General features: G+C 63.1%; 3 protein-coding genes across 4 annotated transcripts; all 3 read right to left on the bottom strand.

The window, feature by feature from the left end:
- Positions 1-191: 191 nt before the first annotated feature.
- MAMSTR (MEF2 activating motif and SAP domain containing transcriptional regulator) lies at positions 192-5,840 on the bottom strand. Of its 2 annotated transcripts, none has more exons than XM_031963447.1 (9): positions 5,136-5,840; positions 4,562-4,771; positions 3,966-4,096; positions 3,509-3,684; positions 3,072-3,186; positions 2,415-2,651; positions 2,089-2,193; positions 1,915-1,972; positions 192-1,666 (listed from the first exon to the last, which is right to left on the bottom strand). In XM_031963447.1, exons 1-9 carry the CDS (start codon positions 5,191-5,193, stop codon positions 1,377-1,379), a joined length of 1,380 nt encoding a protein of 459 aa, XP_031819307.1. In that variant the 5' UTR covers positions 5,194-5,840; the 3' UTR covers positions 192-1,376. The 2 variants fall into 2 exon arrangements, with proteins under 2 accessions (XP_031819307.1, XP_031819306.1); XM_031963446.1 differs by having other exon boundaries at positions 3,509-3,687; positions 5,136-5,838.
- Positions 5,841-6,772: 932 nt separating this feature from the next.
- RASIP1 (Ras interacting protein 1) lies at positions 6,773-16,398 on the bottom strand. Its single transcript, XM_031961753.1, has 10 exons — positions 16,243-16,398; positions 16,001-16,140; positions 14,719-14,908; positions 10,419-10,492; positions 10,170-10,321; positions 9,668-9,783; positions 8,517-8,760; positions 8,252-8,424; positions 7,510-7,657; positions 6,773-7,169 (listed from the first exon to the last, which is right to left on the bottom strand). The coding sequence occupies exons 2-10, from the start codon at positions 16,135-16,137 to the stop codon at positions 6,970-6,972; spliced, it is 1,434 nt and encodes a 477-aa protein (XP_031817613.1). The 5' UTR covers positions 16,138-16,140; positions 16,243-16,398; the 3' UTR covers positions 6,773-6,969.
- Positions 16,399-17,216: 818 nt separating this feature from the next.
- Positions 17,217-19,715, bottom strand: IZUMO1 (izumo sperm-egg fusion 1). Its single transcript, XM_031961752.1, has 5 exons — positions 19,212-19,715; positions 18,430-18,747; positions 18,238-18,312; positions 18,068-18,154; positions 17,217-17,662 (listed from the first exon to the last, which is right to left on the bottom strand). Exons 1-5 carry the CDS (start codon positions 19,243-19,245, stop codon positions 17,217-17,219), a joined length of 960 nt encoding a protein of 319 aa, XP_031817612.1. The 5' UTR covers positions 19,246-19,715.
- Between the last annotated feature and the right edge of the window lie 985 nt (positions 19,716-20,700).

Here is a 20,700-nt window from a genome sequence, read left to right as displayed (position 1 = left end):
AGGTCCTCATTAAATGCTGCTTGAGTTCCATTGAATTGACTCCCAAAGGACTAAGGTCCTCGGAGGTAAGCGATAGCTTTGACTTGCTTGAAATTTTTCTCCCCTAGTTCCTAGCCCTGTGTTCTGCACACAGCAGGTGCTTAATAAATGCTGGGTGACTTGAATTGAATCCTCCTACTAAACTCTGCATATTAGTAGAGAGATTTTTTAATTCCAGGAGTTCTCCACAATGATGAAATCACAGGCTCAGAGTGAACAAAAAAACAAAACAAAACAAAGGCCTAAATTCTCAGGGCTACGTTGTGAATGGCTGTGCCGGCCCACCTGACCACCTAGATGGCTCGGGCTGATGCGCTGGCCCTCCTGGCATAGAGAACCCATGGTAGATGCCCGGGGGGGGGATGGTGCAAAGTTCACCGATGGCAGGACGGCGGTCCTTCCTGCTGCAGACACAGGACAACCATGGAGTCATAGCCACGGGGGCCTTCCTACCGGCCCCCAGCAGGAACCTGGACAAGGGTTCCCTCCCCGCTAGACCGCAGGCTTCCTGCCCCTGTTGGAAACCCGTCCCCATGCCCCTGGGCGACCTCATCCTTCTGATTAGAGACGAGGGGCAGGGGAGCAGTCCCAACTTCAGAAGCTTACCAGAGACCAGGAGGCTAAGAGCCTGGCTCCTGGATAAGGGTCTCTCTGTAAAGCCCCCCCCCTCCTCAGCGAAAACTGAAGTTCCTGAAGAGGAGGGGTCCAGTGACCCTCAGCTATCATTTGCCTGAAGCCCAGTGAGTCTTAGACTCTTGTCTCGGTGCTCATTTGAAAGGGATTCCAACTCTGACATTGTCAAGATGGGAAAACTGAGGGCAGGGGGGATTAAGGCATTTCCTTCCCTAAGGGCAGTCCACTGCCCAGGCTGCAATCGGCACACCTGGGGCGGGCCGGGCGCTGCAAAGTGGCCAAAGTGGCCTTGACGGGGCGAGATGACCATCTGGGGGCTCTACGTGGGCTCTAAAAGGGGCCGAGGGGGCACCGGCAGGCTCCCTGCCACGGCACTGGGCCCGGCTCGTCCCAGGCTCTCGGGGCGGGCAAGAAGGGGGTTCGGGCCCCTCACTGGAAGGTCCTCCTCTCCCCGTCAGCGTCCCTCTGAAAGCTGGGCCACTTCTGCAGTTCTGAATGCCAGTGGTCCTGCCTCGGTTTCCCTCTCATTTCCCTCCCTCAGTCCCTGTCTCCCCCTTGTCTCTGCTTTTCTGTGGAAAGGACACCTTTTCTCTGTCCTGCTTTCTGACCCAGCGCTTGCGTGTAACCTGCGGCCATTTCTGCCCCCACCCCTGTCCCTGTCTCCCGGGTGTCCGGGCCGCAGGGCCCCCTTCTGGCAGGCCCCGTCACCAGTCCTCCCCCCCCAAGTCCCAGAGTCTGCTGGTCCCGGGCTCTGCGAAGTCGGTGCAGAAGATGCTGGGGGTCGGGCCGGAGCAGTCCAGAGCCGGGCTTCCGCTCAGAGCCTCCAGCCAGTCGGCGGCGTGCAGGGGCCGCTCGGGGCCGGGCGATGGGGAGCTGGCAGGGGACGGGGGCCAGGAGGAGAAGACGGAGGACAGGCCCTCGGAGTCCGGCGGGGGGGACGGGGACAGGAGGTCGAAGGAGCCCGGGAAATCCAGAGGGGGCGGGGGCAGGGCTTCTGCAAGGAGCAGCGGGCAGAGGCCGTCAGACTCCGAAGGGCAGGGGCCGGGACCCAGGGGTCCTGTGACCTCGTTCCCGGCCCCTCCCGGGGCCCAGCCACGGTCCCTTCGCTCCCTCGGACGGTCAGCTTCTGTTCCGCAGCCCCTCGAGTCTCGCCCCTGACGCTTCCCCTCCCCCCCCCCCCTCCCCCCCCCCCCCCCCCCCCCCCCCCCCCCCCCCCCCCCGCTGTCCCGGCTCCATCCCCACCTGCCGGAGGCTCCAGAGGCTCGTCCAGAATGTCCTGGATGGAGTGATGGGGGATGAGCTGGGGAAGGGAAAGGTGTGGGGGAGGTAAGTGACCCGCCCCGGTCTGGCCCCGCCCTCCCCTCGGCCCCTCCCGAAGCCCCCGCCCTCCCCTCCCCAACCTGCCACTTCCCGCACCTGCGCCCTGCGGATGGCCTCCTGGAGCTCCTCTTCCAAGGACAGGACTCGGGACGGGGCGGGCGGAGCAGGCGGGGCCTCGGCGGCAGCGGGGCGGGGCCAGGGCTGAGGGGACGAGCGAAGGGCTCAGGCCCCGCCTCCAACACCGCAGCCCCTCCCTCCCCCGCCCCTTCCGCTGTATTTTCCCTCTCCTGCCCCGCCCTTCGGCCTAGTCGGGCCCGCCCCCACCGCGCTTCGGACGCCCCTTTTCTGGGCCCGCCCCCGCCCTTCTGGGGCTTCTCGGTACGAGCCCCCTTCCCGTCCCCCTTCCCCTTCCCAGCACTCACAGAGTTTCCAGCTGTTCTGGGCGGGGCCTGGGGCTCAGTCCGAGGTCGCGGACGGGACCGGGGCTTCGAGCTGGAACCTGGGCTGGGCCGGGAGCGGCCCCCGGGGCTGCGCACGGGCCGCTGCAGCGGGAGCGGCCTGTCCCGGGCCCCCGCCCCCCGGAGCCGTTCCAGCAGGGCCGGTTTGGGCCCGGACACCGGGAGGCCCCGCAGGCGGAGCTGCTGGCGGAGCTCCGAGACCTGCCGACAGAGGCTGGGGATTGGGCGGCTGGACAAAAGGACGCCCGGGCCCGAGGGAGCAGGAGGCTGGGCGAAGGGATGCCCAGGTCTCCAAGGGGACGGAGGAGCCTGGGATCCAGAGGGGGAAGCTGGATGACAGGACTCCCGGAGGCCGGGGGGGGGGGGGGGCACCGGGGGCGGTTGCTCCGTTTGGAGTCACACAAGATCCCTCTCCGCCCCGCCCCGGGGGGGGCGTCTGGGGCCTGGAGGGAGTCTTGAGGAAGGGATTCGGGGTCCCCATGGGGCGGGGAGGAGAGGGAACATCTGTGACTCCAAATGGAGCAAAAGCACCCGGTGCCGCAAGTAGAAGGCACTGTGAGAGGTGACACCTGCTCTCCCAAGGGGCCTCACTCTGGGGAGTCTCCCGTTTCCCCAACTCACCGTGAGCTCCTCTAGGCGCAGGGTCTGAAGCTCTAGCTTGGGCTTAGGGGCCGCTGGCCGGGAGAGTTCCGGGGGTGCTGGGCTGTCCTGGAGGCCGGGTCTGGACCCCCAAGCCCTGCAGTACATAATGGAAGGTTCCCCAGTCGGACTCTGGAAGGGTAGGCTCCATCCCCTTGGGAAGGGCCACCCAGTCAAGGAAAGAGAGAGGGCCTGGAGCCCCCTGAGGATCTGTGCTGGGTGAGGGGCTTCTGAGGCCTGTCTGGGGGCAGAGAGGACCGAGGCCCTTGGAGCTAGGACAAAGGGGGGGGGGGGGGGGGGGGGGGGGGGGGGGGGGGGGGGGGGGGGGGGGGGGGGGGGGGGGGGGGGGGGGGGGGGGGGGGGCGCAGAATTGTCTCGCTGGATCCGGAGCTCCTGGACGGCCCCAGAAGGAACCTCACCTGGGCGAAGACAGGTCCTGCTTGTGGCCTGGGAGTTGCCCATCCTCCCCGGGGGGGCTTCCCTGGGCCGGCGCCGCTGCCCCTGGCCCTCCCCGATGCTCTGGGGGCACGTACGCGTGGTACTTGAGGGGTTTCAATCTGGGCCTGGGCTCCCTCAGGTGACTGTCTCCTTTGGCCTGCTGAAGGAGTTCCAGCTCGAGTTAGCGACCCTTCCCCCAGCCGGAACTACACTTCCCATGAAGCCTCGGGGCACGACCCTGCCTAACTCCCGAATCTGCTCGGGGGCGTCTGGAGAGCGTCCTTGGGCTGGCAGAGGGGAAGGCTGGGAGCGCGGGGTACCCCCTGACCCAGGCGCCTCAAATGAACTGGAGCGCCCCGATTCAGGACTAGAGAGTTCTGAGAGGGCTGCCGCGTGCCGGAGGGGCCCGGGCAAAATGATCCTCAGCGCCTGGCTCACCTTCTTCAGCGACGCTCCAGAAAAGGGGAGGGTGGTCGGACTGCCTTTGGGGACGCCAGAGTCACAGGGCAAGGGGGAGGAGCCGGGGATGGAAGCTTGGTCGGGGGCTGGGGCCGAGATCCAAGGATCCACTGGAGGAAGAAAGAGTGACACCGAGCCCTAAGAAGTAGCCCCACCCCTCCCCTGGCCCATTGAAACAGCCACCGGCGGTCCTCCCTGCCACAAATGCCCTCTCTAACCTCCTCAGTGGTACTTCCGAAGCAGGGCTGATCCTGTTCCTGCCCCATTCTAGGACTTCCAGGGGCTCCCTATTCTCTCGGGGACCAAATACTGTTATCCCTGTGTTTTTAAAGCCCCACAAAGTGGCTCCAGTCGCTCTTCTCAAGTCCTTTCCCATTAGTTTTCCCCATGCTCTAATTTCCAGCCAAATTAACGCCCTTTATTTGAATCTGTTTAGTCTATCATTGGAACTAAGGGTCTGGGCTGAATCGAAAGGGGGAGGGGGCAGGGGCTAAAAGGGGGCGAAGGGGAAGGAGGCCAGAACCTGGAGCTTCGGTGCCTGCATCTGAGTGGGAGGGGCGACGGGAAAGAGCTACCTGAGTCCCTGGGTGCAAAAGCCGGCTGGCTGAAAGAAAGCTGTGTCCCCCAGGGGGCAGGAGCTGGGGACGGGCGCTGGGCTCCCCTGGCTCCATTCGCGGGGAGAAGGACTGAGTGACTAGAGGCCGGGGCTCCAGCCGAGGCCTGGTCGGGCTTCTGCCCGCTCTCCCGCTGGTCCTGGGATCTCCGATGGATCCGGAGCTGAAGGACTAAGGGAAAGCCCGGAGCCGGGTCAGGGCGAGCAGGCCCCGCCCCCGCGCCCGAGACCCCGCCCAGCTTCTGTGGGCCCGAAGGTCAGCGGGGAACCAAGCCTGGGCCGAAGACTCGGGGGGAGGGGGAGTCCCCCGGAGAGCCTGGGCCCCCTGGCGCCCGTATCGCCCCCCTCCCACGCCCCTCCCTTCCCCATCCTTGCACACGGATCTTGCCCACTTCAGCCGTCCTGGCTCCCAGCGCGTGCCCGCGCACTCCTTTCCTCGCCCTTTCCTCAGCCCCCTCGCACAGGCCAGCCGCGCCCCGCCCCCCGCGCCCCCCGCTTCTGCACCAGCAGCCCCCTCCCCGGCTAGAGGCCCTCACCGGAGCGGAACTTGGAGCGGATGAGCTGGGAGCACTGAGCCGAGGCAACGAGGGTCATGGCCAGGAAGGGGGCGGAGAGGAGCTGGTCTGACAGGCGGGGGTTGGGGGCCTCCGGAGCGAGCCGAGGGGGAGAGTAGAGGGTCAGGGCGGCGCGTGGTTCCCGGGGAGGGGACTCTGCTTCGTCCCCCCGGGCTCCAGGCCGTCCTAGGTCCCGGGGGAAAGAGACTCTGGGCGGAGGATAGTCCCCGAGCCAAAGTTTGGGGGAAGGCGCAGCCGAAATTTGCCAGCTGGGAGCCGGGAACGCCTTGGGAAGGAGGGAGCGGCGAGTGGATGGGAGTTAGGGACCAGAATGCCCTGGCCCTGGAAGGGATGGGGGGGGCTGAGGGTCCCGGTGCCAGGCTCCGGGATGGGGACTGGGGGGTCTGGACTCCCGGGGCCCCGAGGGCGCAGGAACAGGGGAGTTAGGGAGAGGGAGAAGAATGGGCCGCCCTCTCCCTCGAGGAAGGCTGGGGGGGCATCTCACCGGGTGGAATCGGGGCCGCTGGAGTGCAATGTATCTAGCCGGGTGCCACCGCAAGGCTTGAGACCCCAAGCCCCGCCCTCTCAGGACAGAGCTGCCCGTTCTCCGCCCCTTCGCGACCGCCGGGGTCCTCCAGAACGGATTAAATGGCCACGGGCCCACGGGGTCTTCCGCGGGGGTGGGAAGGGGGGGCAGGGGGAGGGGAGGGAGGGGAGGGAGGATGAAAGGGCCAGACGCCCGGGTCCTGCCGCTCCCTTACTCCGTGCTCTGACCCCGGAACGGGGTTGGGGGGTGGGGAAGGCATTGGGGTGGCCTAGGAGGGGGAGGGGAGAGGGCCGGGGCCGCCAGGGATGGACAGTCGCAGGTGCGGGGGCGCGGCCCCCAGCGGGGGCCACCTGTTGCTAGCTTTTTCCCTGACGCTGCGCTGGGTGTCAGGTTCGGGGGAGAGAAAGAGTTCAAGCTGGGGCCTGGGACGCCTGGCTCCCCAAGGGACTGGGGCTGAACTCTTGGGTTCCCGAGATCGAAGGAAAGGCCAAAGGGACCCCTGCGGTGCCTCCAGTAGTTACGGGACCCAACTCTCGGATTCTAGGAGAGGGTGGTCTCCGAATGAGCGAGGCTTGAGGAGGAAGGCGGGACCCTGGGACCCGCAGGGTCTGGACTCGAGGACAGGAATTCTTGTTTCTGAGGCGCTGAGGAAACCCCGGGACAGCCGAGGCGGCAGAAGGGATTCCTTGGGTCCCCAAGGGCGCGAGGCCTGGGGAGGGGCTCACGAACCTTCAAGGCAAGGGGAGGGAACTGCTGAGCCCGAAATGGGGACGGGGGTGGGAGCTGGGAAAGCATTTCGGAGACGGGATCTCTAAAGGGACTGAGCTGGAAGCAGGACTCCTGATTCTCCGAGGAGGGGGGCGGGGGCTTAGGGACGGGAATCCTTGGCTCGCCGAGGGGGCAAGGCTGCAAGAGACGCTGGGGCTGGGATTCCAAGGGCTTGGGGGGGGGGGGGACCTTTGCCTCCTCGAGGCTTGAAGGGCTCCTGGATCCTAGGGAGATGAGGTTGGGGTGGGGGCGCCTGACAGCCCTCGAGACCCTCCCCTCACTCGTCATGAGAACACACTTGGACTCCAAACTCCGAATTCCTTTATTTCTCCCCCCCAAATTTACGGCCCCCCAGGGAACGCCTGAGAACTTCAACTCCCGGCAGGCCCGGGAACTCCCCCACGTGTTCTTTCCAGGCTTAGGACCGGGGACTACGGGGCTGGGGAGGGGGCAGAGTGAAAGGAACTATAATTCCCGGCAAGCCCCGAGCGCAGATGCCGATCATGGTGACGAGGCCACGGGGAGTGCGTGGCGCTGATTGGCCGGCAGCTCTTTCTGCTCCAGGTCCCAGAGCAAGCGGCGGAGCCTGCGCAGTTCCGCGTGCAAGGAATCATCCGTAACAGGCCCCGAGAGGCGCAGGCGCGAGCCACCCAGCGGCAGGATCAGGGGAGGGTGCGAAGAGAAGCTCTCGAAGATGTCGCCTGGAGGGGTGGGGGGGGATTGTCAGAGCGGAGCGCAGATCCCTAAAGGGACCGTAGTGGGCGCTCTCCTCTCACCTCCGCCCCCACCCCTCTCCCTCCGTCTGCCAAGAAAACTACGACTCCCAGCAGCCCCTACGACCGCGAGGCATGGCGGAACCTGTAGTTCTCTTTTGTGCCCAGACACTTAATTCCGACCACGGGGGTCTAGTTAGTGGAAGACCCGAGGATCAGGGGGCTTAGTTAGGCAGCCGCAAGGACCGTCGGGGCCTCCAGCCCAGCTCGTTCATTCTGCAGCTGAGCAAACAGGCCCTGGGCGGGGCTGGTGGAGGGAAGTCCTCACCCGTGTCCATAGCTTCCAGCTCGGCAGGTGGTGGCTCCCAGGCTGGGGGAGGACCGCGGCCCGGGCCCAGCTGATAGTGGCTGAGCACGTGATGGAGCTGGGCGGGGCTCAAGGTTGGGTGCTCGGTCTGAAGACTGCTCCAGGAGGCCTAAGAGAGCAGGGCGGGGGAAATGGGGGCGTTTGGGGGAGGGGAAGCCCACTGGGGATGGAGCCCACGGACGGGGACCCGAGGAGTAACCTCCTTCAAGTGACTGAGCAAGCAACGGGCTCCCCGAGGTTAAAGGTTAAGAGGTTTGCCCCAACCCGGCGGGGTCCCGAGGGTCGGTCGGGATTTGGGCTCCTTGTTTCCCCGTTAAGTGCAGGCCGCTGCCCGGGACTGTAGAGCAGCCTCCAGCTGGACGGCCTCTCCCCTCCGGGCCCATCTCTGCGACTCCGCCTCCCCTCTCCAGGACGCCCCGCGGATTGGTCCCAGATGCTCTCTCCCCCTGGAATACTCGCCTTCTCCCTCTAAAGCTTCAGCCCAAGGGCTCCCCGGGAAGCCTTCCTCATGCCCCCTCCCGTCCCGGGCCGCCGCGCCCGGTACCCAGTGTGATGGGGGCGAGCTTCTGGGGCCGGGCTGTTTGGCCTAGTCCTAGTGCCTGCCGCTTTCCTGCGCTCAGCGACGCCGGCTGGGGGTCACCGCCTCCCCTGTCCCCTTGCCTGTCTACCTGCCCGTCCCTCCGAGGGGCGGGCCCTGCGTCACCTTGAGCAGGGAAGTTCTCGGCACGCACAGCAGGTTGACAGCCATGGAAAGCTTGCGGAAGAACTCGGTGGCGATGTCCCCGAGCCCGGCGCCCTGAAGCCAGTCCAGAACAAGGTCCAGATTGGTCCGAATCTGCACCGCCCGAGACCACTGGTAGAAGGGACGGCCCTGCCCTGCGGACGGGAGAGGGAGCGCGTCAGTGAGCCTCGGAGGGGCGGCCGCCCCGGGACCCCTCGGGCCTGGCCCTCCCGCCTCCCGCGCTCACCCCTCTCCATTAAGGAGTTCAACAAGGACGCGTTGGAGAAGAAAAACAGGTAGCCGAAGGTCTGGGACACGAGGTCCGGGTGCAGCTCGCACTGGCGGGTCAGTTCCAAGGCCGTCTGGAACACCTCCAAGGTGGGCCGCAGCCCCGGGGGCATGGCGGCCAGCTCGGCCCCCGGCCCCGGCAGCTCGGCCCCAGCCGTGAACGGGTTGCTGTCCAAAAGGGCCGGCAGCGTGGAGTACAGCGTCTGAGCACAAGGGGGCAGAGGAAGCCGGTCAGAATCCAGGGCCGGCACTGGCAGCCCCCAGGGCTCTCAGGATCAGGGAGGGAAGAAAGCGGCCCCCAAGGACCCACAGGACAAGGGATTAAAGGATTACAGGCCGCCTAAACCCAAAGGGAAGTGGATCCAGAGAGGGCCGGACACCATCTGGAGGCCTCCCAAGGGGAAAGAGAATTAAGGAGGAGAAGGTGTGAGGAAGCTGGTCTTGGAGACTGAGCCCCAGAGGAAACGGGATGGCCACTTCATCGGGAACAGGAAGCTGATTCAGAGTGGGAATGGTCACCCCAGCTGGGGCGGGAGCCAGAAACCCTCATTCCTAGGGTCAGGAGGAAGGCCCAGAAAGGGGCCTGACCCCGAGCCCCCCGCCCCCCACCAGGGCTCCCTGGCCCCCCCTCTGCTGGCTGACAGGAAGCGAGGTCAGCATCAATCTAAGGAAGCAAAGGCACAGCAGCCGCCCCCAGTGAAGTCCAGGGACAGGAAATGACCTAAGGGAAGCCGGCAGTGAAGGCAAAGTGGCGGGCCACACAGTCACAGGAAGGGAGGCCCTGGAGGGCCAGGCTACTGAACGATACAGGATGAGCCAAAAAACGCAGGAGGGGATGAGCCCCAGGACCCTGAGACCACCAGGAAGCGAGGGCAGAGCAGCAGGAAGGGACAGAGCTGGGGTAGGGGTGAGGGTGGGTGGCGAAGCTCTGAGGAGGTCACGGGGCAGAAAGTGGGGGTCGAGCTGGAGGGTAGGAGGCCATCAGGTAAGAAGGGAGGTCACAGGGCAGGGAGTGAGGTATAACCAAGTCAAAACAAGGGAGGGTGGGGCTCTGGGCCCTGAAGCTGTGAGCAGGTGGGTGACAGGGTAGGGAGTGGGGGCTGAACCCACCTTGGTGAGGTAGTAGACTGACTGCTGGAAGGTGCACATGATGACCTCGTCGAGCACTGCCATGGCCTCATCACACAGCTCAAGGTCACTGCAGAGCTGGGGGTCTGAGGACAGGCCTGAGGTGGGAGAGAGCTGGGTATAAACAGGGCCTAGGGTCCCCATTGCCGCCCACTGATGGTGTGAGGGCTGGGACAAAGGATAAGTGGGCCTGCTGATGGCCCAGGTCCCCGTAGGGGTAGCCGAGGGCAAGAAACACCTATCCTAAGAGATGGAAGAACAGGGCTAGCTCCTACTTACGCCAGGGTATCCCAGTCCCTAAGACACTGGCCAGCCAAATGCCCGCATCCCTCCAGCCATCCCTACGGGGACACTAATCTCTGAGATATAAGAGATGCTGGGTGACTGGACACCTGGGTTCTCTTTGGCAGAGCCACAGGGCAGGAGAAAGGCATCCCAAAGGGTTTGGCCTCCTGGAGGGCCGGGACGCCCAGTCTCATCTCACCCTCCTGGTCAGCCTCCTTTTCCATGTCCAACACCTTCTCCTGCACATAGCTGAGCAGCTCAGTAGTGTTGGCCATCCACGACATCAGGGGTCGGAGCTCGGCTGCCACTTCATCGATGCTGAGCGGTGCCTCTAGGGTCCCCTCCGGCTGACTGGGGGGAAACCCGAATAGCCCTGAGGTGACCAAGATCAGCCCCCCCCATCCTAACCCTAGAGGCCCCCAACCCTGACCAAGGGGGTCACCCTTACTTTTCTGGTTGCCGGTCTCCAATTTCCTTGATCTTCTCCTGAAGAGAGCAAAAAGACAAAGCAAAGCGGTCAGGCTAGGGCAGCCGGACATCAGAACTGCAATGATGAACCTTCTCTTTTCCTTATACAAAGAGAAGGGCACTGGGAAGCGTGGGAGGAGATTTGCCAAGCCTTTGAGTTTGGGTAAAATGAAGGGTGATAATAGGTGGCTTGGAAAGGCCATTTTGGTTTTGATATTATTGGGTTCTAAAAACCCACAGCTTTTAAAATCAAGGTTTTAAACCAATGCGAGCGTCTCAGAACTTGGCATTGTGTCTAAGACCCGAAGAATCAAGATTCGGTAATTCCAGAGTTCCATGCATCCAAGATTCTACAATGCGATAAGATCCAGTTTCCAAGATCTTCTGATACCCAAGTTTCATTCGTCCAGGATCCTCTGAGCCCCAAATTATGATCAACATAATCCCCACGTTCAAGATCCCATAGAGCCAATGTGGAGATTTTTTTTTTTTTTAACTTGACTATACATGTTTGTAACGGGTTTTGTCTTTCTTGCTTTTCCAATTGGGGACTGAGGGGAAGGAGGAGGGCGGGAGGGAGAGAATTTGAAGCCGAAAATAAAATAAAATTCAATTTAAAAAATAACCTGGAATCCCACCATTCTATCATACTCTAAGCTCAAGATTATGAGAACAAAAGCACCAAATTCTAAGAGTTTTGGAATCTGTGTTCAAGGTTCTACATGTCTGAAATTTGAAATTTAGGCTCCAATGCAGTTCTTAGATTTCAAGACCTTAAGTGGTCCATTCATCAGATATATGTAAAGCATTTTGCAAGCCTTGAAGCATAGCTAACTGGTATCTATGAGCTCCAAATTCTAAAAGTTCCAGATTCTGTGTCTGTGTTTTGAGTCCAAAAATACGTGTCTAAGGTTCCAACAGTTGAAGACGCAAAGTTTTACAATATCCTAGATCCTAGATTCTATCAGATTCTGATATTCCAGATTCTGATATTCCAGATTCAAGATGTCACAAGTTCAAGATTCTGTGAATCCAAGAACTCGTGTCCCAAATTCTATGAATCTGAGATTATGAAAGTTAGAAATTTTGTGTGGAAGACTTTAAGAGTTCAAGATTCTGAGCCTGTGGTTCTACATATTCAAGATTCGGAGTTTAAGGTTCTACCAATGCAAGTTTCAAAGAGTTTGAGGGTCTAAAAGTCCAAGATTGCGTCAGTTCAGATCCACAGTCTGAATTCAAGATTCTAAATGTTCTTAGGATTTAAATTTCTAGAAATTCAATGTTTTTTTTAAAAAAAAAAACAAAAAACCAATTCTGAGTCGAAGATTCTAAGAGTTCAAGATTACAAGGTTAATGATAGATCCCAAGAGTTCCCTTGAGGAACTGCTCCTGGATCCACGATTATAAGATGCTAAGATTCTCTGAGACATTTGGACCAAAAGCCAGATCCACTGAGCCCTGGATGGGAGTTGGGAAAAGGGACATATCGAAGTCCTCGCCCCAGTGCCAATGTACAGTGGGGAAGTCAAGGGGTCACGGTCCCTGAAGGTTGAAAGCTGCAGCTCATCTTTGTTTTACGTACAAATTCAGAATGAGGTCGGCTTCTATACTCCGGGTCAATGGCATTTTAAAATTGGAAAAACCAATAATTTCCTTTTAAAGGGCCAATTTTGGGTTTTGGGAATCGGGGTCAAGGTCCCGGAAATTTAAAAGCCAAATTCAAAGGATTTCGTTTTATTCCTCAATTAAAAATTTGGCCAAGAAGCCCTTGCTTTATAAAGGAGTGTTTTTAAAAGTCCAAAAGGCCCGGGTTCCAAACCCGGTTTGTTTTCCCAAAAACCCCGGAAGTCTAAACCCGATTCCCCCTTGACAAGGGCCGGCAAGCCCCAGGAAAAGCGGGTTTTGGCAAAAAATTTGGGGAAACTTTAAATTGTTACGGGTTTTTCCCAAGGGTTCCCTTTTGGCCCTGCCCGGGGGGGCAAAACCCCCACAGCCCCTTGGGTTGAAAAGGCAGGAAATTTTATCCAAAGCCCAAGGGCCTCCCTGGTTAAAGGGCCCCGGACAAAAGGCCCAAGGGAAGGCCCCCGGCCCCGGAAGAGGGGCTACCAAGGGCCGGGCCCCCCCCGGGGGTTGGGAAAGGGGGCCCCCCCCCAGAAGGCCCCTTTGCGGGCCCCGGCCCCGAGGCTGCCCTCTTTTTTAAGGCCGGAGGCGGGTTTCCCCGCCCCACCCAAGGGGCCGAACCCAGGAAAGGGTCTCCCATGGGGCCTCCCCCCCGGGTCCCACCCCCCCCCCACCGGGTTCCCGGCCCCGGGCCCACCCCGGGGGAAAGGGGGGGCCCGAGGGGGAGGGGCCAAGGCCCGAAGGTCCCCGCCTTTTCCTTTCCTTTCCCCTCCTTTCCCCCTTTTCCTTTTCCCCCCCCCTCCCCCTTTTTTCCCCCTTTTCCCCCTCCCTTTTCCCCGCCCTGACAAAGGTTTTGTCCGGCCCTCCTGCCCCCGAAAACCTTAGCGGGGTGTGGGGGAAGGCCCTCCCCAAACCCCCCTTTCCCCTCCTTTCCCCCGGGCCCCACCCCCCCCCCTTTCCCCCCGGGGGGGGACTGCCGGGCTTTTGGAGCGGGTCCCGCTGCCGGGGCCCTTTGGCCCTACCCTTTTGATAGGATTTTTGGCCCTGGTTTGGCCCCCCCCCTGGCCCCCCCGGGGGCCCGCCCGGAGTCGGATCCCGCTGTCGGGGCGGGGCGGGGGGCCCTTTGGGAAGGGGCCCCGGGGGATTTCAAGTTTCCCCGCTGAGGGTTTGGACCTGGGGCCGGGGCCCGGGGCCCCCGCGGGCCGGGGGGCCCGCCCCGCCTGGCCCAAACCCCGCGGGGGGCCCTTGGGCTTTACAGGGGCCCCCGGGTTTCAGGGCCCGGGCCGAAAGCCCCCGGGGGTCGGGCGGCCCTGGCAGGCAGGCGGGGGGCCGGCGGGGAAAGGCGGGACCCAAAGGAGCCGGAACCGGGGCCCGGGGGCCCCGGAAAGGCGGAAGAGAGCCCGGGGCGAGCGGGGAGCCCGAAGGAAGAAAGAGGGGAGGGGCCAATCAGAGAAGGAAAAGAGACGGAGAAGAAGAGACGGAAAAAAAAGGGGAAATAGAGAAGAGAAGAGAAGAGAGAAGGAAGAGAAGAAAAGAGGAAATTAAGGGAGAAAGAAGAGACAGAGAGAAGGAGAGAAGAAAGGGAAAAAGAGACAGAGACAGAGAGAAGGAGAGAAGAAAGAGGGGGGGAAGGAAGAGAAGAGGGGAAGAAGAGAAGGGAGGGCCTTGGGAGAAGAGACAGAGAAGAGAACCAGGAGAGAAGAAAGAGGAGGGGCCGGCAGAGAAGAGAAGAAGAGAGAGGGAGAGAAGAGCAAGGAGGGGGCACAGAGAGAAAAGAAGAGAGACCCAGGAGAGAAGAGCAGAGGATTCCAGAAAGAGAAGAACAGAGAACCCAGGAGAGATAAAAGGAGCCCGGGCCCGACAGAGACAGAGAAGAGAAGAGACCCAGGAGAGAAGAGCAAAGAGCCGAGGGGCCCGGGCAGAGACAGAGACAGAGACAGAGAGACCCAGGCAGAGACAGAGACAGAGCCCGAGGGGCCCGGTCAGAGACAGAGACCCGGGCAGATTTAGGGAGAGCCGCGGAGAGCGGAGCCCGGCCCGGCGAAGCACGGAGCAGGGGGGACCCGAGAGGCCCTGGGCAGGCCGCAGAGAGCCGGGACGGAGAGGCCGCGGCATCCGTGACTTTGCAGGCACAGAGACTCGCGGGAGCCGCGCCCAGAGCAGGAGAAGGAGCCAGAGGCTGGGAGAGGCGGGGGGGGGGGGGGGGGGGGGCAGGACAAAGACTCGGCGGACCCCGCAAACGACCCGCCCACGGGCAGCCCGGCCCCCCCTCCGTCCTCCGGTGCAGGGGGCCCCTCCCCGCCCCGCGCCTCCTCCCGGCCGCGAAGTTCGGGCGCCGGCCCCGCGCGCGGGCGCCAGCCCTGGACAGCAGGGGCCCGGAGCCCAGGAGCGCACGTGTTTGCCTCCACTCCCCAGCTCCGCCCGAGGCCGCGGGGCGGGCCCAGCGCCCAAGAGCGGCCCGGCTCCGCCCAGCCTCGCCGCGCCCCAGGCAGCCGCGGTCGCCGCCGGAAGCGAGGGGGCCACCAGCTCCCGGGCGGTGGAGCGGGGGGGCCAAGAGCCTTTTGTTTGGGGGAGGGGCAGGGCAGGAAGATTTAGACGCCCGCCGGGTGGGCCGGGCCGGGATGCCCCAGGAGGATGGCGGGTGGGGACCCACCCCCAACCGGGAGTTTTTCCTGTGGGGCCCGGTTCCTGGCCCGGGCCCCTTGCCCGCCCCCGCTCCCTGCGCCCGGGCCCCGGAAAACGGGATGCGGGGCTCCCCGAGGCGCCCCTGTGCCCCGGCCCCCACGGGGCAGCCCGGCCCGAGGACTTGAGGGGTGGGGCTCACGGGGTGCCGTGTCCGAGGAGGAGGACCTGCAGGGGCCAGGGGTGCGGGGACGGAGCCGGGCACAGAGATGGGCAGAAGGAGCCGGGGGGGGGGGGAGGAGGAGGGAAGGGGAAGGGATGAGGGGGGGAGGGGAAAGGAGGAGGGAGGGGGAGGGGGGAGAGGGAAGGGGGAAGGGATGAGGAAGGGGAGGGGGAAGAGGAGGAGGAGAGGGGGAAGGGGAGAGAGAGGGGAGGAGGAAGAGGAGGAGGAGGGGAGAGGAGGAAGGGATGAGGGAGGGGGGAGGAGGAATGCCAGAACCTCCCGGCAGTGACCGAGGACCAGGGGGAAAGACGCGCAGAGCCGGGGAGAAGTAGTGAGACAGAGAGAGACGTGGACGAAGGGAGAGAGACGAAGAGATGGAGAGGGGGAGGGAGGGAGGGGGAGAGACAGAGATGGGGGGCGGGGAGGAAGAGAGGGAGGAAAGGGAGACGTAGACGCGAGGGAAACAGAGGAGGGGAGAGGAGGGAGGAGAAAGTGAGAGAGAGACAGAGGGAGAGAAAGAGGAGGGAGTTAAAGACAGACAGAGATAGAGGAGAGGGGGAACATAGAGACAGAGAAGAGAGAGGTGGGAGATAAAGACCAGGGGAGATAAAGAGAGAGACAGAGAGAGACCGCCAAGGGGAGGGGGAGGGAGACGATGGACGGAGGGGGAAAGGGGAAGGGGGGGGTGAGGGAGGAGGGAGAGAGAGAACAAAAGGAAAAAGGGGGGATCCAGAGACAGAAGGGGAAGGAGAGAAGCACAGACAGAAAAGGAAGGGGGATCCAAACCAAAAAAAAAAAAGAGGGAAACTCATGAGCCGTGGGGAGGGGGGTGGGGGAGGTTAAGGGGTTTTCAGACACGCTGAAGCATGGGGTGCGCTTCTGGGGGCCCGGACACTTGGGGGGAAAGGAAACTTTGAGGCTCCTTATCTGTTGGAGTTGAGGGATGGACTCTGGGACCCGAGAAAAGGAATGGGCCCCTGGGGGGGTCACCCCGGGCCCAACCCCAAAGGGGGGGCCCGGACTCCCACTGCCCGGATCCCAGGAACGCTAACGAGGCCCGAGGGGATGGGGGCTCCCGGGTCCCCTCTCGCACTCACTTCACCGAGGCCGCGCTGGGCCAGCGGCGCCCCAGCTTCGCCAGCTGCTTCCGCGGGGAGTTGATCCAGAGGCCGGCGGGGAGATGGAGCTTCCCAAAGCGGGGGCTCCCGCTCTCCTTCCGCTCGCCCGACAGCATCTCCTGCGGGGATATAAGACCGGCCGGATTCTCAAGCGGGACGGGGCGTCTGGGGAGGACTCGGGGGTCCCGGGGAGCTGGAGGCCCTGAGCGCCAGGCACTCACCCTCCTCCCGAGGCCGCGGCCCGTGGCTCCCGAGGTGAGGCTTGGGTCCTGCTCCCGCCTGGATCCTGGTGCTCCTGGCTCTGGGTGGGAACGGGACAGGAAAAGGCGAGAGGAAGCCGAGCAGGAAGAGCGGGGAGGGGGCGTCCGCAGGGGCGGGAGGGGAGGGAGGACGCGCGGCGGGGACGGGCACGCCCGCGTCCAGCGCCTCCAGGGGCCGGTTTCTCCACCCCGCCCCATTTGGGCCCCAGCGAAGGCCCGATAATCCCCGGGAACGAAGGCCGATTCCCTAGGGAGTTTGGGTCCCGTCGAGGATCCACAGGCCCTTCCAGCCTGAATTTTACGAGTTTAACAAGAACAGCAGAATTTTTTTGATAAGGGAAAGGTTTCCTGTTGCTGGCCGGGAGCTGAAGGATCCATCCCGGAATGCTTTGGGGTTGTCTTTCCCTTGATTTGTTTTGACCATTGAGACCTCCTTTGCGGGCGGGTAAGGGAAGGGACCGAGGGGGGCGTCGGGCACCAAACCCCCCCGCCGAACCCGTCCCGGTTTGGGCCCCCCCCTTTTTCCCCGGGGGCCGCCCCGCCCCCAGGCCCCGCCCGGCCTCTGAACCGCGGGCGGCCGCCCCTCGCGGCGAGGCGGGGACCGGCCCCTTTGCCCCAAGCCACCAGGATGAGGGTTGCCCGGGGACCTGGCGGGTGGGGAGCCAGAAGTTTTCCCGGCGGCCCGAGATGCCCTTTGAGGGGCCTGGGGGCTGAAAGGGGCCCAACGGGCCTTTTAGGGCCAGCCTTTTGAACCCGAAGCAGCAGGGGGAAGTTCCTGGGGACCCGGGCCTTGGGGGGCTTTTCCAGAAGCCCTGCCTGGCGTCCGAGGGGTGGGGCCAGACCGGACCCCCCAAGGGATTCAGGTGACACGGTCTAGTACTGGCCTTGGGTGTATTCGGGTTTTCCAGAATGGAAGATTGGTTTCCTTCTTGTCCTCAGGGCGGGGGGGGAGCCCCCCAAGCCCCCCCCCCCCGGAATTCCCCCCGCGGGCCCCCCCCTGCAAGCCTCCTGAGGCCCCCCAGGGTGGTCTGGGGGGTGGGGAAAGGGAGCAACGTGGTGGTTGACGGTGGCTTCCGCCTGCGGACCCCCCCCAGGTCGCGATTCGCCGCCTTCCAGGGAACCGGCTTTGGGAGGGGGGGTCCGGCGGCTGGGGTTCCGGTGGTTTGGCCAGACTGGCCCGGCCCCCGGGAACCCAAAGGGGTAAAGGGGGTCCGGGCCGCCCGGGCAGTCCTGCGCCCGGGGCCCCGAGGCCGCCCGGGGCCCCACCGCGGCCCCGGGTCCCCCCCGGCCAAGGGCCCATCCGTAGAAGCCTTAGCGGGAGCCCGGGGACTGGCCTGGGAGGGGAGGGCAGCGCGCTCACCGCATTTGTTAGGACAGAAACCTGTGGGGAGAAGAAACCCGGATTTTAGCCAAGGAGCGAGGGGGGATGCGCCTGAGTCCCGGAAAGGGAGGCGACCGAGATCCTCCCGGGGGCCGTCGCAGAGGAAGCCCTGCAGGCCCTGGAGCCCCCGAGGTCACTGAGGGAGCGGGGCTGGAGCCAGAACCCGGACCCCCAGAAGGAGAGTCGCCGCAAAGGGCGCTGGGCGAGGGCAAAGGGCGCAAGGCTCCCTGGTGAGAATGATGCAAAGGGCAGCGTGGGGTGGGGGGTGGGGGTGGGGAGGGATTTCTTGAATGAGTTGGGTTCCACGAGGGCGCCGGAGCGAAGAGCTCGGCTCGGAGCAAACGCCCCCGTGCTGCCCGGGGGCGGGCGGGGGGGAGGGGCAGGCCCTCCAAGACCCTTCCTCACTTTCCCTCTGGAATTCCGCGGCCATGCGGGCAAAATTCTCCTTCTGCATATGCAGCGTCCAGGTGAGCTCCTTCAAGAGGAAACTGTCTGCGGGGGGCAGGAGGAGCACGGTCGGTGCGTTCCCCGACGCCCCCGTCTCCCCGACGCCCGGAGCCCCGATCACGACCCACCTTTCAGGTTACTGTCCCTGATCCGCTTCAGCTCCTTCAGGAAGTCCCAGGATACTTTGCTCAGCGTGGGCTCATCTGTAGCAAGGGGGTTAAGGAAAACGGGGTCCCGGCGCCTGAGCCCTGCGCCTCCCGCCGCCCAGTCCGCGGAGTGCGCTGGCGGGCCGGGCCGGGACCGCGGGAGCTGCTCGTTACCTATGAGGCCCTGGTAGGAAGCCGGGTTAAAAGGCAGGTCGATGAACTGGCGCACGGTCTCCTCCAGCCGGCTCACGAAAATCTGCAGAACTTTGGGGTCCACGTCCAAGTGACTGGGCAGGTACTCCTGCTCCAGGTCTCGGAGGCCCGCCACCACTGCGGGATCGCAGAGAACGCATCCCCAGGCTCGGCGCGAGCTCAGGGCCAGGCCCAAGACCACGAGTCCCAGGGGCAGCGCGGAGTGGAGGAGGCTGCCCCTGCGGCTGAAACTCAGCCCAGCCCCAGGGGATCCCCAGCGGGGCTCCTCTGGGCGCATCCCTAAAGGCAATGGTCAAAAGCCCTGATCCGGGAGTTCGGCGGGACCCCCAAGGGCTAACTGCCACCTGAAACCATGTGACGGTAGGGGACCCCAGGATGTGAGAACTCCCAAAGGATCCTAAACTGAAGAGCCTCCAACTGAGGGGTTCCCCTTAATATAATGACGCCTTTCTCTGGATCCTCAGTTTCCTCGTTTACAAGATTCTTGGAGGCATTAGACTAGGCGTTTTTGAAGTTCCCTCCCCCTGAGCCTTTGGGAAGTGATCCTCAAACTCGGAAAAGATCCCAAAGCCCCGGAACATTGGAGGCTGGGGTGTTACTCGGGGGCTGCCCTATTTCCACCCAGCTCCTCCTTTCCTCGCCCCTGGGAAGGACAGGAGGAAGGTCCTCAGGGGGACTGCCAAGAGGGAGGGAGCGGTTGGGGCGACCCGTCTAGTTCTTGGGTCCGGAAGGTCACCACCCACCTTGCAGGCGCGCCGCCTTAACTACATCACCCATAAGTCACCGCGCCTCAGACGCAGTGGTTCTGGAAGGTCCCTGCTCCCTGGGCGCTGCTGGGAAGTGTAGTCCCACGGCTTCCAGGAACGCTGGGGGAGAGGGTATCCCAGACCAGCCCCCTTTTCGTCGACAGCTGCTGAAGAGGATCTCTAAGCGCTTATCGAGATCCGGGAGTGCGGGCCAGCTCAGACAACGGCCATGTGGACCGTTCCCTTCTCCACGGACCTCGGACGCCGCTCCCCGCCCCCGTTCTATCGGACGCTGATTGGTGGGCCCCCTAGGGGGTGGGCAGGGGCGCCTCTCTGTGACTCACAGGGCCGTGGAATCCCGGACTGCCACTGGGAGTCGTGGGAAACACCCGGGGGGGTCGAGCTCCTCTCCTCCCACGCCCCTCTGCACCCCGAGTTGGGCAGTGCGGCCCTAGGACTACGACTCCCAGCAAGCCCTGGGACAGTTGCTTCCTTGACCGAGAGAACTCCGAACCTAGAGAGCTTCTGGGAGATGCAGTCTGTCCCGCACAGTGCGTTTCCCATTAAGGCGGAGCAGAGCAGGAAGGTGCTGGGGAGGTCCCAGGGGCGGACAGCGGGGAGGGGACCCAAGGGTCCCGGAGCGGGTGGGGCACTGGGTCCCCGAGAGGATGGGAGCGCAGACAGGGCAGAGCGTTTGAGCCCCCGCCCCCGCCAATACTAGAATTTCCAGTTCTCCCGCCTCTGCATTCTGGAAGCGCAGGTCTCCTTGGGACCAGAGACGGCTGGACCCTTAACTCCCAGGAGCCTCTGGGGCTCGGCCAAATTTGGAATGAGTGAGGATGACGGGCCAGCTTCCTTGGGAGTAATTCCCCCCCCACCCCCCCCACCCCCGCCCATCACAACGCCCCCCTCCCCCAAAAAAATAAAGCTTAGAAAGTTCTACAAAGAAGGATTTTTTTTAATCAATTTTTTTTTTGTTGTTGTTAAATACAATGTTTCCTAATATTTAAATCCCTGAGATGAATCCAGGAAGCTAACACTCCTCCTCTCTCTCCCCTGGTTCTTTGGGCCCTTGTGGAACAGTCTGAGGCTGGCTTCTGTTCTCTGGTCCCTTTCTTCTTCCCCCGGCACAGGTGGGAAAACTGAGGCAGTGACAGGCCTGAGGAGGCTCCCAGCTAGTCCCAGAGCCTCTGTGTTGCTTGCTAGGACTAGCCAGCTCTGCCCCTCTCTTCTGGCTTTGGTTTTCCCCTCTGTGAACGAGAAGTGTGGGAGTTTGCAGCTCTTATGGCTGAGTCCCACAGTCCGCGGCACTTCCTGGAAGGACTCCAACGATAGACCTGCATTTTGCAAAATAAGGAAACTGAGGATCAAGCCAAGGCCGCCCTTCACCGAGGTTGCCCAGGGCCAGGATGGGAGCCCAAGTCTCCTACAAGCCAGTGCTCTTAGAATTGATAAACATTCGCATCCAGCAAGGGGGCAAGGGCTT

This window comes from Sarcophilus harrisii, chromosome 3 (assembly GCF_902635505.1).
Source record: "Sarcophilus harrisii chromosome 3, mSarHar1.11, whole genome shotgun sequence".
NCBI classification, from domain to species: Eukaryota; Metazoa; Chordata; class Mammalia; order Dasyuromorphia; family Dasyuridae; genus Sarcophilus; species Sarcophilus harrisii.
Note: the sequence above shows the minus strand (reverse complement) of the source record. Positions and strands in the feature narration are given on the sequence as shown.

What these genes read in the sequence shown, in the direction of transcription:
- RASIP1 (XM_031961753.1), bottom strand. Translation starts at nt 16,137, where the DNA reads ATGCTGTCGGGCGAGCGGAAGGAGAGCGGGAGCCCCCGCTTTGGGAAG. An exon ending in CCCCACAGGAAAAACTCCCG is followed by an intron (nt 10,493 to 14,718) that starts GTTGGGGGTGGG and finishes CGGCTGCCCTAG; the next exon opens with CCTGACCGCTTTGCTTTGTC. An exon ending in AAAGGAGGCTGACCAGGAGG is followed by an intron (nt 9,784 to 10,169) that starts GTGAGATGAGAC and finishes CTCCCACCTCAG; the next exon opens with GCCTGTCCTCAGACCCCCAG.
- IZUMO1 (XM_031961752.1), bottom strand. Translation starts at nt 19,245, where the DNA reads ATGGGTGATGTAGTTAAGGCGGCGCGCCTGCAAG. An exon ending in TAAGGCGGCGCGCCTGCAAG is followed by an intron (nt 18,748 to 19,211) that starts GTGGGTGGTGAC and finishes CATTGCCTTTAG; the next exon opens with GGATGCGCCCAGAGGAGCCC. An exon ending in CGCGGAATTCCAGAGGGAAA is followed by an intron (nt 17,663 to 18,067) that starts GTGAGGAAGGGT and finishes TTCTCCCCACAG; the next exon opens with GTTTCTGTCCTAACAAATGC.
- MAMSTR (XM_031963446.1), bottom strand. Translation starts at nt 5,193, where the DNA reads ATGACCCTCGTTGCCTCGGCTCAGTGCTCCCAGCTCATCCGCTCCAAG. An exon ending in TGCGCCTAGAGGAGCTCACG is followed by an intron (nt 2,652 to 3,071) that starts GTGAGTTGGGGA and finishes CTCTGTCGGCAG; the next exon opens with GTCTCGGAGCTCCGCCAGCA. An exon ending in GCCTCTGGAGCCTCCGGCAG is followed by an intron (nt 1,667 to 1,914) that starts GTGGGGATGGAG and finishes TGCTCCTTGCAG; the next exon opens with AAGCCCTGCCCCCGCCCCCT.